This window comes from Pituophis catenifer, unplaced genomic scaffold (genome assembly GCF_029215685.1).
Source record: "Pituophis catenifer annectens isolate HBS135680 unplaced genomic scaffold, rPitCat1.0.hap2 SCAF_4, whole genome shotgun sequence".
Taxonomy (NCBI): Eukaryota; Metazoa; Chordata; class Lepidosauria; order Squamata; family Colubridae; genus Pituophis; species Pituophis catenifer.
The window spans coordinates 63,315,848-63,328,481 of record NW_027256884.1 but is presented as its reverse complement, the minus strand read 5'-3'; the positions used below and the strand labels follow the sequence as shown (position 1 = coordinate 63,328,481).

The 12,634-nt window shown below is 37.3% G+C and overlaps 1 protein-coding gene across 9 annotated transcripts in view; it reads left to right on the top strand.

Annotated features, from left to right (window-relative positions):
- DMD (dystrophin) overlaps positions 1 to 12,634 on the top strand; it is a 2,096,968-nt gene that overhangs the window by 1,490,958 nt on the left and 593,376 nt on the right. For all 9 annotated transcript variants that reach the window (XM_070944209.1, XM_070944203.1, XM_070944204.1 and 6 more), the window contains one exon: positions 2,030 to 2,184. In XM_070944209.1, the coding sequence (XP_070800310.1) occupies positions 2,030 to 2,184 (155 nt within the window). The remainder of the gene's footprint in view (positions 1 to 2,029; positions 2,185 to 12,634) is intronic.

Genomic DNA, 12,634 nt, shown 5'->3' with positions numbered 1-12,634 from the left:
GGAAAAATAATCTACACACGTTTGCAAACCTGTAGCACTAAAGAAGAAGAAAAAGTTTTAACATTATAGAAAAATCATTGAAGAATCAGAAAAAAGAAAGTCGGCACTCTCAAATAGATGGGCTTGTGCAATCCTATCATATTGACCTTATTTGAAAGGTCATTATTTTGTGGAATTCCCCCCCCATAAACCAAACTTTTTTTTTTTGAAAAATTTTATTTTTATTTTTAAACAAACATATATAAAAACATAAAACCATCTTCAATTACACACAGTGTGTTGGTTGGTTACAAGTCTTTTGTGCGTCTTCACCATATTCACGGCTTACAGTTTACCTAAATTCTTATATTATTGATCTAATATATATCTATGTATTATTGTCCTCATTAATCATTTATTGACTATAGCTATTCTTCCCTCATTTTGTACAAAATATTCTAAGATTTAAGTTGATTTATATTATAACATTCATTTCATCATCCTAAATCGATCCTATAATAATACATCTTTATGTTATATTTTATATAGTTTTACAATTCTTATATTATAAAAATCTCTATCATATTTCATTTCCATATTTTTTTATCTAATCATTGATAAAATAAATCCCATATCTTATAATATTGTTTATTTTCTTGTTCTCTAATTTCAAATTTCAATTTACTCATTTCAGCACATTCCATTATTTTCTTAATAACTTCATCTTGCGTTGGTATTTCTTATTTTTTCAATTTTTAGCAAACACAATTCCAGCCACTGTTAATACATTCACAATCAGATATCTCAATTCTCTATTATATATTTCAGGTACAATCCCCAATAAAAAATCTCTGGTTTAAAATCTATGTGCTTTTTTATCATTTTTTCCAACCATGTGTGGATTTTAGTCCAGTATCTTTTGGCTTCTGCACACATCCACCACATATGGTAATATGAACCCAGTATTTGATGACATGTCCAACATTTTTCAGATTTATTCTTGAACATTCTGGCTATTCTCGTCGGGGGTAAATGCCACCTGTAAAACATCTTATACAAATTTTCTTTATATGCAGTTGACATTGTCATTTTATAATTTTGAGACCACAATTTTTGCCATTTCTCTAAGTCAATCCCGTGTCCAAAATTTTCCCCCCATGCAATAATTGTTTCTTTAACTTGTTCTTCTTCCAATTTAACCTCCAATAAATATCCATATAGTTTTTTAATTACGTTTTCATCAGTACCTGTTAAAATTTTATCTAAATTAGTCAAATTATCATAAAAACCTTATGTCTTAAAATCTTTATCGTATCTAGAATGTATTTGCAAATAGGAAAACCAATTCATCTTTATACCTTGTTCTTCTAATTCTTGCATAGATTTAACTTCACCCTTTCCATTTAATAATTCACTATATCTACCAATTTGTAACAATAACCCAAACTTTAGAACTTTTAACTGAAAGAGAAAGGTGACTTACTGAAGAAATTTTCATAGCATATTAAGCACTAAACTAAGAAGCTGAAGTGTTTATATCTGAAAAAGATTACAGATAGTCCTCAACTTTAGTGACTTTTCCAAGTAGCAACAGCCTGATAAAAGTGACTTACAACAGATCCTCATACTTATGAAAATTGTAGCATCCCTGCAGACATGTGATGAAAATTTGGGTGCTTAGAATCGGCATGTATTTATAAAGGCTGCAGTTTTCCCGACTCACATAATCACTATTTGTGACCTTCCCAGTCAGCTTCCAACAAGCACAGTGAATGGGGGAAGCTAGATTAGCTTAATGACCATGTGATTTGTTTATGGATCATAGAGATTCACTGAACAACTGCTCAAAAAGGCTGTAAAATTGAAGATGATTCAGTTAAGAACTACCTGGCTTAGCAATAGAAATATTGGTCCTAATTATGGTTATAAATCAAGATCTACTTGTATATGTTTCTATTATGAGTATTTAAATTGCTTTGTGTATATTTTCAGGTTGTGTAACTTGCTGAGGCCTTTCTAAAATAGTGCTCATATTTTTCTCTCTTTCCAGCAATTTTCAAAAGAACTACGTCAATGGCATATAAATCTGGATGTAGCAAATGATTTGGCGCTTAAACTTCTTCGGGATTACTCAACTGATGATACCAGAAAAATACAAATAATGACCAATAATATTAATGATGCATGGGCCACCATTAATAATAGGTAGGACATGATGTTTATTATCATATTTATAAAATGGAATGAAAATCCTGTTTTTACTCAAAAATTCAAGAAAATTTATCAAATAATGATGAAAGATTTAAGAGAACTGGATATGGTATTTGTTAGTTGTTTTGTTGTTGTTGTTTTGCTACCATATATTTCCATAAGATTAGTCTTGAAAAAAAGTTTCTTCTTTCAGATATATTTTAATCAATGTATTATTTACTAAATTATTTCAAAGACTTGTCATTGTTATCTGAGCATTTGAGTTACAGCTTATGATTCCTAATTTTGCACATTACAGTTCTATCAGTATTTGTTCTTCTCTTCCAAAATGTATATTTAATACTTAAAGTCCCATTAAAAATTAGTGCCATGATAATTTTTTTATTGAAAAGTTTTATAAGAAATACAAACAATTTTCTCCCCCCACCCTTCCCCCTCCCCACATAATAGAAAGTGTACATTTTCTTATACATAATAAATGCATGTTTCCCTTAAAGAAAGCATTAAAGTAGGACATTTTAATTGCATTCGGAGTTGCTCTTCTTCTCTTTCTTCCCTCATTCCACAACAAACCTTCTTCTCCACCTCCTTTCTTTCCCTTCCCTCCCTCCTCTTCTCTCCTACTTTCTCCTTCCTCCTCTCCTACCTCATCCTACTTCCTTTTCCTTTCCCCCACTTCTCTCTTCTTTTCCCCTTCTCGCCTTCACTTCTACTCCTGTCCCCTTCCCTTCCTCCTCTCCTTCTTCCATTCCTCTCCCTCCCTCTCCTCTTCCTACCCACTCCTCTTCTCTCCTTTCTAACTTCTTTGCTGTGAAATATTCTCCTCCTTTAGTATCTGAGCAACTCCTGTATTCTAATCATAGATACTTTCTTCTGTTAAAACATTTCTCTATTCACCACTTTTTTTTCCCATCCCAACCCTTATCCCACCCTCCCCACCCCACCCCCGACTTCCCAGAGCAAAAACAGGGTATAGCATCTAACAAACATATGCTAAAATAAACTAACTAATTATAAATTTCAAAACTCCCACACATTCTTTAATTCCCCTTGCTCCAATTCATCAACCTCCCTTTTATAAATCCTCAAGACCAATTACATTAAATTCATTCATCCTAATTATAAAAAAAACTTTTTCTTGATGTATAATAAAATTACAACAGTAAAAGTCATAAGTAAATTTCATTTCCATACCCTCGAACATCATTCTTTTTGAACATTACTCCCTAATAAAATTCTGAATTTAACATTAATCCTCTTCATTCAAAGAATTGGGTATCTTGAGATCTTACACATTTTATCTCATATACCTGTTAAAATAATATAATCTTATGTTAAACATTTTAAAAATCTCTTAATACCTTTAAAACACTTATTTACCAAATATAAATTTCAAAATCTACCAGAGGATATCTTTCAAGTTTTCAATTAACCAATGTTAATACCTCTGACTTTTTTGAAAGCAGCCCTTTTACTATCCAAAACTAATTATTGTTTTGTAATAGAATTCTGAATTTAACATTAATCCTCTTTGCTTCAAAAAGTTGGGCATCCTGAAAGCTTACACAATTTATCTCATATATCTTTTAAAATAATATAATCTTATGTTAAACATTTTAAAAATCTCTTAATAGCATTGAAACACATATTTGCCAAATGCAGATTTCAAAATCTACAGGAAGATATCTTTCAAATTTTCAATTCCTAAAATAACCTTTAATACCAATGTAATTAAACTTCTCAGTTTATTACTAGAATCTTCCTTCCCCAAAGAGAAAAAAAAAAAGCAAATGCTTAATCTTCTATTCTTCTCTTCTTTCTATATTTTTTCCAGTCCTTTTTTTTATTAATTCTTTCAACATTCCCCCCAATTTTATTTTTGAAAATTTTAAAATGTTGATTTGAGGTTGATGTTTCTAAAATACTCACTCTCTTCTTGAAATCACTTTTTCTAATTTGAGATCTCCATTTCGACTCTTCTTGCTTGTATAGTCCTTCAATCCATTCCTTTGTTCATATAGCCAAAATTTGTTGCCATAAAGTTTGTCAGCTTGCAATAGAGAGTCTATTTGTTGCTTTTCTATCAGTTGAATGGAAGCATCTACCCAGTTCTTTGTTTCAGCTGTGCCAGCCTGCCTTTCAGTCCTAACAGCCTCTCGATCTTCCAAGGGCAGGCTCTTCTGAAAAATTTCCTGCTGCCCATCTAACGACTCCTTATAATTTTCCAAGCTGTTTTTTGAAAAAGCTCTTTCAATTATACCCAAAAGCGCAGAATTAAAGGATTCTAGAAGTTCTTGAAAAGCTTTAACAGTTACAGCTTGAGAATTTGCTGATTCACCAGCCCTGCTGTCAGCCATATTTCAGCCACTTTGTATTTATCCAGCTATTAGGTCGACAATTTCAACTATTTTCCACACGGTATAAGAGCAAAATTTTAGTTAAAGTCAATACCAAATTCTTTTCCTCAGTACCAAATTCTTTTCCTAGGCGCTTCCACTTTAGAACTTTCTCTTAAAGTGTAATCCAGTAGCTGTATTAATGTTGCAAATGTTAACAAGCATAACAAGCACCTTCCCTTGTAGCTTCCTCCTCCTGCCCTCAGGCACCATTTTCTGCATTTTAAAACGGAGTTAAAGTGTTACTTGCAATTTTTTTTTCTTTTTTCTCCTGGTTTGCTCTGTCTGCAATCAAGCTAAAGATGTTAAAAGTCCCCTCATTTTTTTCCCCAGCAGATTTTGGTCGCGGCTTCTAGTGGAGTTTTAGCGGAGTTGTCCCTGGTCCGGAGCAGCTTGACAGGCTTCAATAGGGAGCCCATACCCTTCGCGCCCCAGGATTTCTCCTAGGGCACTTGGGGGTGCTCTACCTCCACCTGTCGACTCTTCTCTCTCCCCTTTGCCCGGGGAGAGGGTTCCAAGTCTCCAGACAGCTGTTTTTCGGCTGTTCTGGGGCTTTTATGGAACCGGGGATTGGGCGCTCATAAAAGAGCGTCTTCAAAGCTCACAGAGCCAAGTGGAAGTTGCCATGATCAATTATTGAATGTTGTAGATTTTCTAAAAAAGGAATAAGGTGCTTACCTTAATGAAAACATTTTTTCAGCTCATTAGCTGTTTTTTTTCTTATATAGGATAATTATTAAAGTTCTAATATCTCTTTTATCCCATCCTCATTATTTAGTATAGATATCATCAATTTAAAAGATATTTTAAAATATTCCACTATATTATGAATTATGTTATAAAATATATACAAATATATCTGAACTAAAAAGTGTATTAAAGCAATAAAAACGTAAAATCATTGTTTTGAATTCATTATTCAGTAAGATGCACAATAATTAAATAGGTTTCTCTCTTTCTCTTCCTTTTTTTTTTTTTTTTAGAATTTAGCATGAGGTTTGTAGCTTACACTCTAAGGCAAAATGAATGTGGTTTTAAATGGCTTTTAATTATAATTAATGAATATTTATTTATCTTATTTCAGAGGGTGGTGCTGACCTGGCAGGGATTACGGAGACCTGGTTAGGCCAGGAGGGAGGAGTTCCCCTTGTGGAAAAGTGCCCGCCAGGTTTCCGTGCATTCCATCAGCCAAGGACTCAGGGAAGGGGTGGGGGAGTGGCAGCAATCATTAGAGAAAGTGTTTGCCCGAGGGAGGCCACTGTTCCTCAGATAGCCAGATGTGAGTCCCTCCGTGTGAAGTGGGGTCAGGGGATTCAGATGGGCCTACTGATTGCGTACCTGGCTCCCTGCCACGTAACAGCGGTCCTGCCTGAGCTGCTCGACATTATAGCCAGGGTGGCGGTGGAAACCCAAAGACGTATTGTTATGGGGGATTTTAACCTGCCATCCGCTGGTGAGATGTCGGAGACGGCTCGGGAGTTCATGGCTTCCATGATGGCTATGGACCTGACCCAGGTAGTTAAAGGCCTCACCCACTTGGGGAATCACACTCTGGACTTGATTTTTGTCTCTGATCAGTGGCTGAATGATCTAAGAGTAGGGGATATAGACATCAAACCCTTGTCATGGTCTGATCATTCTCTTCTTCACATGGACTTTCAAGTCACTTCCACCCACCGCAGGGAGACGGAACCAACCAAATGGTTCCGTCCCAGGCGCCTGATGGACCCTGAAAGGTTCCTGATGGAGCTTGGGCCATTTCCTGAGACTCTGGCTCACGACTCGACTGAGGACCTGGTGATCGCCTGGGACAGGGCGGCTACTGGGGCCTTGGACCGCGTCGTGCCTTTGTGGCCTCTGACCCGATGCCGATCTCGTCTAGCTCCTTGGTTTTCCGAGGAGCTGAGAGAGATGAAGCGTCGGAAAAGACGCCTGGAGAGTGATTGGAGGACAAGCCGATCTGAATCTGACTGAACACAGGTGAGATCTTATATTAAGACCTACCTAGTGGCAATAAGAGTGGCGAAGTCTAGCTACTTCTCTGCTCTTATTGCATCTGCAGAGAACTGCCCAGCCGCACTGTTTAGGGTGACCCGCTCCCTACTTCAGGTGGGGGCACAGGAAGATCCCTTACAGGGTCGAGCTGAGGATTTTGTACAATTCCTGCATGATAAAGTCGCTCAGATTCAGGAAGGCCTGGACTCCAATTGGGTAGATCCAGGGGAGGAGACGGGGGCAGGCCTTGAGAGCATTATCTGGGAAGAGTTTGACTCTGTGGCTCCTGAGGACGTGGACAGGATTCTGGGCAAGCTTAATGCTGCCTCATGTTTATTGGACCCGTGTCCCTCCTGGTTGGTACTGGCCTCCCAGGAGGTTACACGAGGCTGGCTCCAGGGGATTATAAATGCTTCTCTGAGTGAGGGTGTCTTTCCCGCCGCCTTGAAAGAGGCGGTTGTGAAGCCCCTCCTCAATAAGCCTTCCCTGGACCCAGCTATATTATCAAATTATCGTCCAGTCTCCAATCTTCGCTTTGTTGCAAAGGTTGTTGAGAGTGTGGTGGCGCAACAACTACCCCAATACCTGGATGAAATTGTCTATCTGGATCCGTTCCAGTCGGGCTTCAGATCACTATACAGCATGGAAACGGCATTTGGTGGATGATCTCTGGAGGGCTCGGGACAGAGGTTGCTCCTCTATCCTGGTCCTATTAGATCTCTCAGCGGCTTTTGATACCATCGACCATGGTATCTTACTGCACTGGCTGGAGGGGTTAGGAATAGGGGGCACCGTGCTTCGGTGGTTCTCCTCCTTCCTGACCGTTCGCAGTTTGTGTTGGCAAGGGGGCAGAGGTCGATCTCGAGGCACCTTATTTGTGGGGTGCCGCAAGGGTCAGTCCCCTCACCCCTTCTGTTCAACATTTATGTAAAACCGCTAGGCGAGATCATCCGTGGTTTTGGGGTGAGTGTTCATCAGTATGCTGATGACACACAGCTATACATCTCCACCCCAGACCACCCCAATGATGCCCTTGCTGTGATGTCCCATTGTCTGGAGGCCGTGTGGATCTGGATCTGGATGGGGAAAAACAAGCTCAGACTCAACCCCTCCAAGACTGAGTGGCTGTGGTTTCCAGCGTCCCGGTATAGTCAGCTGGTACCATCACTGACAATTGGGGATGAGATCTTGCTCCCCACAGAGAGGGCCCGCAACTTGGGTGTCCTCCTGGATTCACGGCTATCTTTAGAAGATCATTTGACGGCTGTGGCCAGGGGTGCCTTTTATCAGGTTCGCCTGATCTGCCAGTTGCGTCCCTTTCTGGATCGGGACGCCTTGCGCATGGTCACTCATGCCCTAGTTATCTCCCGTATGGACTACTGTAATGCTCTCTACATGGGGCTCCCCTTGAAAAGCACCCGGAAACTCCAACTGGTCCAGAATGTAGCCGCGCGGGTGATTATGGGCGCAGCTCATTGCGCCCATGTAACACCTCTCCTACGCGAGCTGCACTGGCCCCCCCCCCATGGTCTTCCGGGTGCAATTCAAGGTGTAAGTTATCACCTTTAAAGCGCTCCATGGTTTAGGACCTGGGTACCTATGAGACCGTCTTTTGCCACCAATAGCCTCCCACCGACCAGTTCGTTCTCACAGGGAGGGACTACTCAGGGTACCGTCAGTCAAATTATGCCGACTGGCGACTCCCAGGGGGAGGGCCTTCTCTGTGAGGGCTCCAACCCTTTGGAATGAACTGCCCCCTGAGATACAAAATATCCCTGATCTCCATGCTTTCCGCCGTGCCCTCAAAACCCTGATGTTCCAACAAGTGGGGATAAACATATGAACATGTGAATGTTTTTAAAATGTTATCTAATTTTAGGTTCTATTTAATTGGGCCAAACTATGTTAAAATAATAATTTTAATTAGCAATTTTATGATGTTTGTGTATCTATATTTTTCTTGACTGTACACTGCCTTGAGTCCTACGGGAGAAAGGCAGTATAGAAATATAATAAATAAATAAATAAATAAATAAATAAATAAATAAATAAATAAATAAATAAATAAATAAATAAATAAATAAGCTTAAAAGACTGTGGTATAAAATATAATCAGAGGTCCTGCATAGATATGGAAATTATTTCAATTAGCTTTCTTTTACCATATATATTTTAAAATTCTGAATAATTTTGCTCTTTTAAACGAACATTTCACATTGTATGTTTAAAGGCAAGCTTCAAATTTTAAATAACTTGAATTAAAAAATATATTAGAATGTTTCCAAATATATTAACAACTTTTGCTGTCTCTTTGAAGTACAAAAAAAAAGCCCATTACATTTCTGCTAATAGTTATTTTTCTTGGATCCCTGTAATGGAAGTTCCCCTCCCCAGAAGAGGGAAGAAGACATGAGATAGCAAATAATGCAAACACAATAAAAATAACTAAATCACAACCATTTAAATCCTTTTAACTAAGAGTACAAGGGACGAAAATCCTTGTCTGGCTCATTGCCAGAATTTACAGCCTCAGGCAAACTCAAGTGGAAACACTTGAGATTAGCCTGACCACAAGAATGCATTTAGCTCTAGAATGTAGCAAGCAGGAAACAAGCCAGCTGCTGCTCATTAAGCCAAGTACCAAAACACACAGAAGCTAGCAGGATTTCTCAACTTTATTTCTTTTCAGGAACAGGGATTAACCTTTTCCTTTCCCAACAAAGCTGAATAGAGAAAATTATCCCATCAATAGACACAGGATAGGCTTCCGGTTTGCTCTCCGTCGCTGCCAGACAGTCCCTCGGGACCGCCAGCCCCATCGCCTGTAAAGAGCCGCCTTTACAACGGAAAGGTGGCTCGAAAAACCCCATTTCCATGAGGAAATGTGAGATAGAGCAGGTGAGGGCAGGTAGAGCTCTCCGCGAAGGCCCCAGAGTTTTTTTTTTACTCTTGGGGGCGAAGCGGATGAGGCTCCCTATTTCCCTCGCCGCTGCTCCGGGCTTTGGGAGACCTCTGCCTTTTTGCAGAGCCAGGCGACGAGAACAAGCCTTTCAAAGTAAATTAACAGACTAAGTAAAGAGGATGAGATCTGGACCTGTGACCCTAAATCGCAAGTATTTTTATTTACTTTGTAAAAGATATTGAAGAAAGCAAAAAAAGAATTTTTAAAATGGCGACTGCCGAGGCTTGAGCAGGGAAAGCTGAAAAGGGAAAGTCCTTCCATTTCTTATCAAGCCACAAAGTAGCGGAATAAATACTCCTGGTTACAATTGAAGAAAAAGCTCCACTTTTGTGTTTTCTCTTTCCTGGAGATTTGATATTGATCTTGTTTGGAAAGAAGCTTTTTGTTTTTCTTTTCTTTTCTTTTCTTTTCTTTTCTTTTCTTTTCTTTTCTTTTCTTTTCTAAAAGAGTTTGTCTGTGTGGAAATATGGCGTTTAGACTTACAAAGCCAGACAAACAAGCAGTGGGGGGGGGATTCCCCCATCTACAAACTATATCAGAAAACTGATTTTAATATAATTGAATTTCTCTTGGAGGAGATTGTAAGAAGGGATGATATTGTGAACCAGAACTTTGAAAAATTTAAGCAGGAAATTAAAGAATTGGTGCAATTAAAGTTTGATACTTTGCAACGAAAGATTGCAAAAGTGACTAATGGTTTTTCAGAAATTGCTATGAAGTTGGGTACAAATATTAATTTATTAGAGTCTAAAATGGAGGAAATTGAGGATAATTTGGACAATAAAATACAAAGAATTGAAAATGATTTGATAAACACTCAAGACAATAGCTTAGAAGAAAAACCTAAAATGGAAGCTGATCATAAGACTTGTAATGCAGAAAATATAAAACAACGGATTGAAAAAGAAGTTTTAATGATGCAACATAATCTCACAGAATATGCGATTAGATTGAGAGGATTACAGGAAAATAACAGAGATGACTTAAGGAAAATATCTTCTGAAATTCTGGCTGGGATCTTAAAGGTTCATCCTGAGGAAGTATTTTGTAGGATTGACAGAGTCTATAGAATAAATTCCTGGATTGCAAAGCAAAGGCAACTATGTGGTGATTTATTTTACAGATAAAGAAATAAGAAATAATATTGTGCAAAAATCTTTTAATTCTACTTTGCAATTGTTTGGAAGAAAGATTCGGATATATAAAGAGTTACCGCCTAAGATGTTATTGGAAAGAAAGAAATTTGGATTTCTGGTGACTGAGCTTAAAAAATAAAATATTTTATTTAGGTGGGATGTTCCAGTTGGTATAATATTGAGATATCAAGGAGAAAGATACCAATTAAATACTGTTGAAAAAGCGGAAGAATTTTACCAAAAATTTTTGAAAATGAGCTCAACATTTTTATGCACAACACAAGATAGGCAGAAGGAGTTGGAAATAAAGGAAAAATATTGAGCTACAGAGGCCTCTGTAAATGAATTGCCTTTGGACTCTTTAGATGCCTCAATTGGATTATCTATAAATAAGAGAGTCGTGGCATCGGATTCTAACGTGATGACTCATCAAGTCACAGACAAGCATGGAAATCAATTAGTTGATACACAATTTATAGAAAAGAAATATGAGACACAAAAGCAAAACCAACAAGATCAAGTCATAAATCAGAATGAAAACCGATCAGTTGATTTACAACTTGTAGAAAGGAAATTAGGATGGAGATCAAACCCACAAAAAGTCAAGAAAAAAAGAAATAGATCTCACAAAAACAAAAATTTCTAAATCAGGCAACAGTGAAGCCAGTTATTTAAAAGATGATTGAATACATGAAAAGATAGTTGAGGCGAAGTATTGGTTAATATTATCCTGAGGAGAGTGACAGACCTCTGCAATGCCATAATTTTGGGATGTGAAAAGGGCCTTAAATTGTTGGATTGGAATTATCTATTTTGGACTTTTTTGATAAATGTATTATGTTTATGCTGAGCTACATGGCAAGAGAGCTATGCTGGGGCATGCAGAAGATCTGGTTGTTACCCCATTATGACGGTGGGAATTAATAATCCTGAAGAAAGCCACTACTACAGATATTATATGGAATACAATTATAATGTCACTCGGGTAGTTGTTTTCTTTTTTTATATACATGAAGATATTTATTACTGATGGGGGCAGATGATAACTGAGGATTTTGAACATTCTGTTGCAATCAGGATGTTATGTTACCCTAATATGGGTGATGGAGTTAACAATCCAGTGGAAAGACATCAAAGAAGATATTATATGGATTATAAATTTAAAGTCATTGATTTTATCTATATAAGGGAATATTTTTTTTTTAGTAGGGTGGGCAGAAGAATAAAGATATTAAGAATTGTTATGTATGGTAATTTTGTAGGAAAGTGGGTGGAGACAGGATAGTTTATTGATTGTTTAGTTTAAGAAAAGGATGTTTAAGAGATATATTTATGGGAGTGGAGGAAATGGATCGAGTTGAATAAATGTTAAATTAGGATTTATTATATAGCTTTATAGGGGATGGCTGCTTCGAAATGTTATATTAATATACACAAAAGACTAAATGTTAAATTAGGATTTATTATATACTTTTAAAGTGGAAGGTTGTTTTGAAATGTTATATTAATATATAGATATATGTATGGGGGAGGAGAAAAAGGGCAGATTATTGCTAAATTGGGAGTCATAATAATATTACTATGCTAAATCAGAAGTTATTATACAATGTTATAGTAGAATGTTATTTTGAAATGTATGGTAAAAGGGGGATGTAATAATATTATTAGAAAGAAAGGGTCAGTATTTGGGGGATGGAGTAAGGGGATGGTAAAATATTATATAATCTGTTATGAATTTGGATCTTACTTTGAAGAAGTCACAGGGGGACGGGTGGTGAGGGGGGGTTAGGGAGGAGGGGGGGAGAAAAAAGGGGGAAAAATCTGTATTTGAAAAACTTTTTCAATAAAAAAAAAATAGACACAGGATTAAACATCACCAAAAAACAGTTTTAGACTAAAAATCAGAAAATGTATATAAACTCTCTTTGAATGTTAATCTTTCTAGCTAGCCAAGA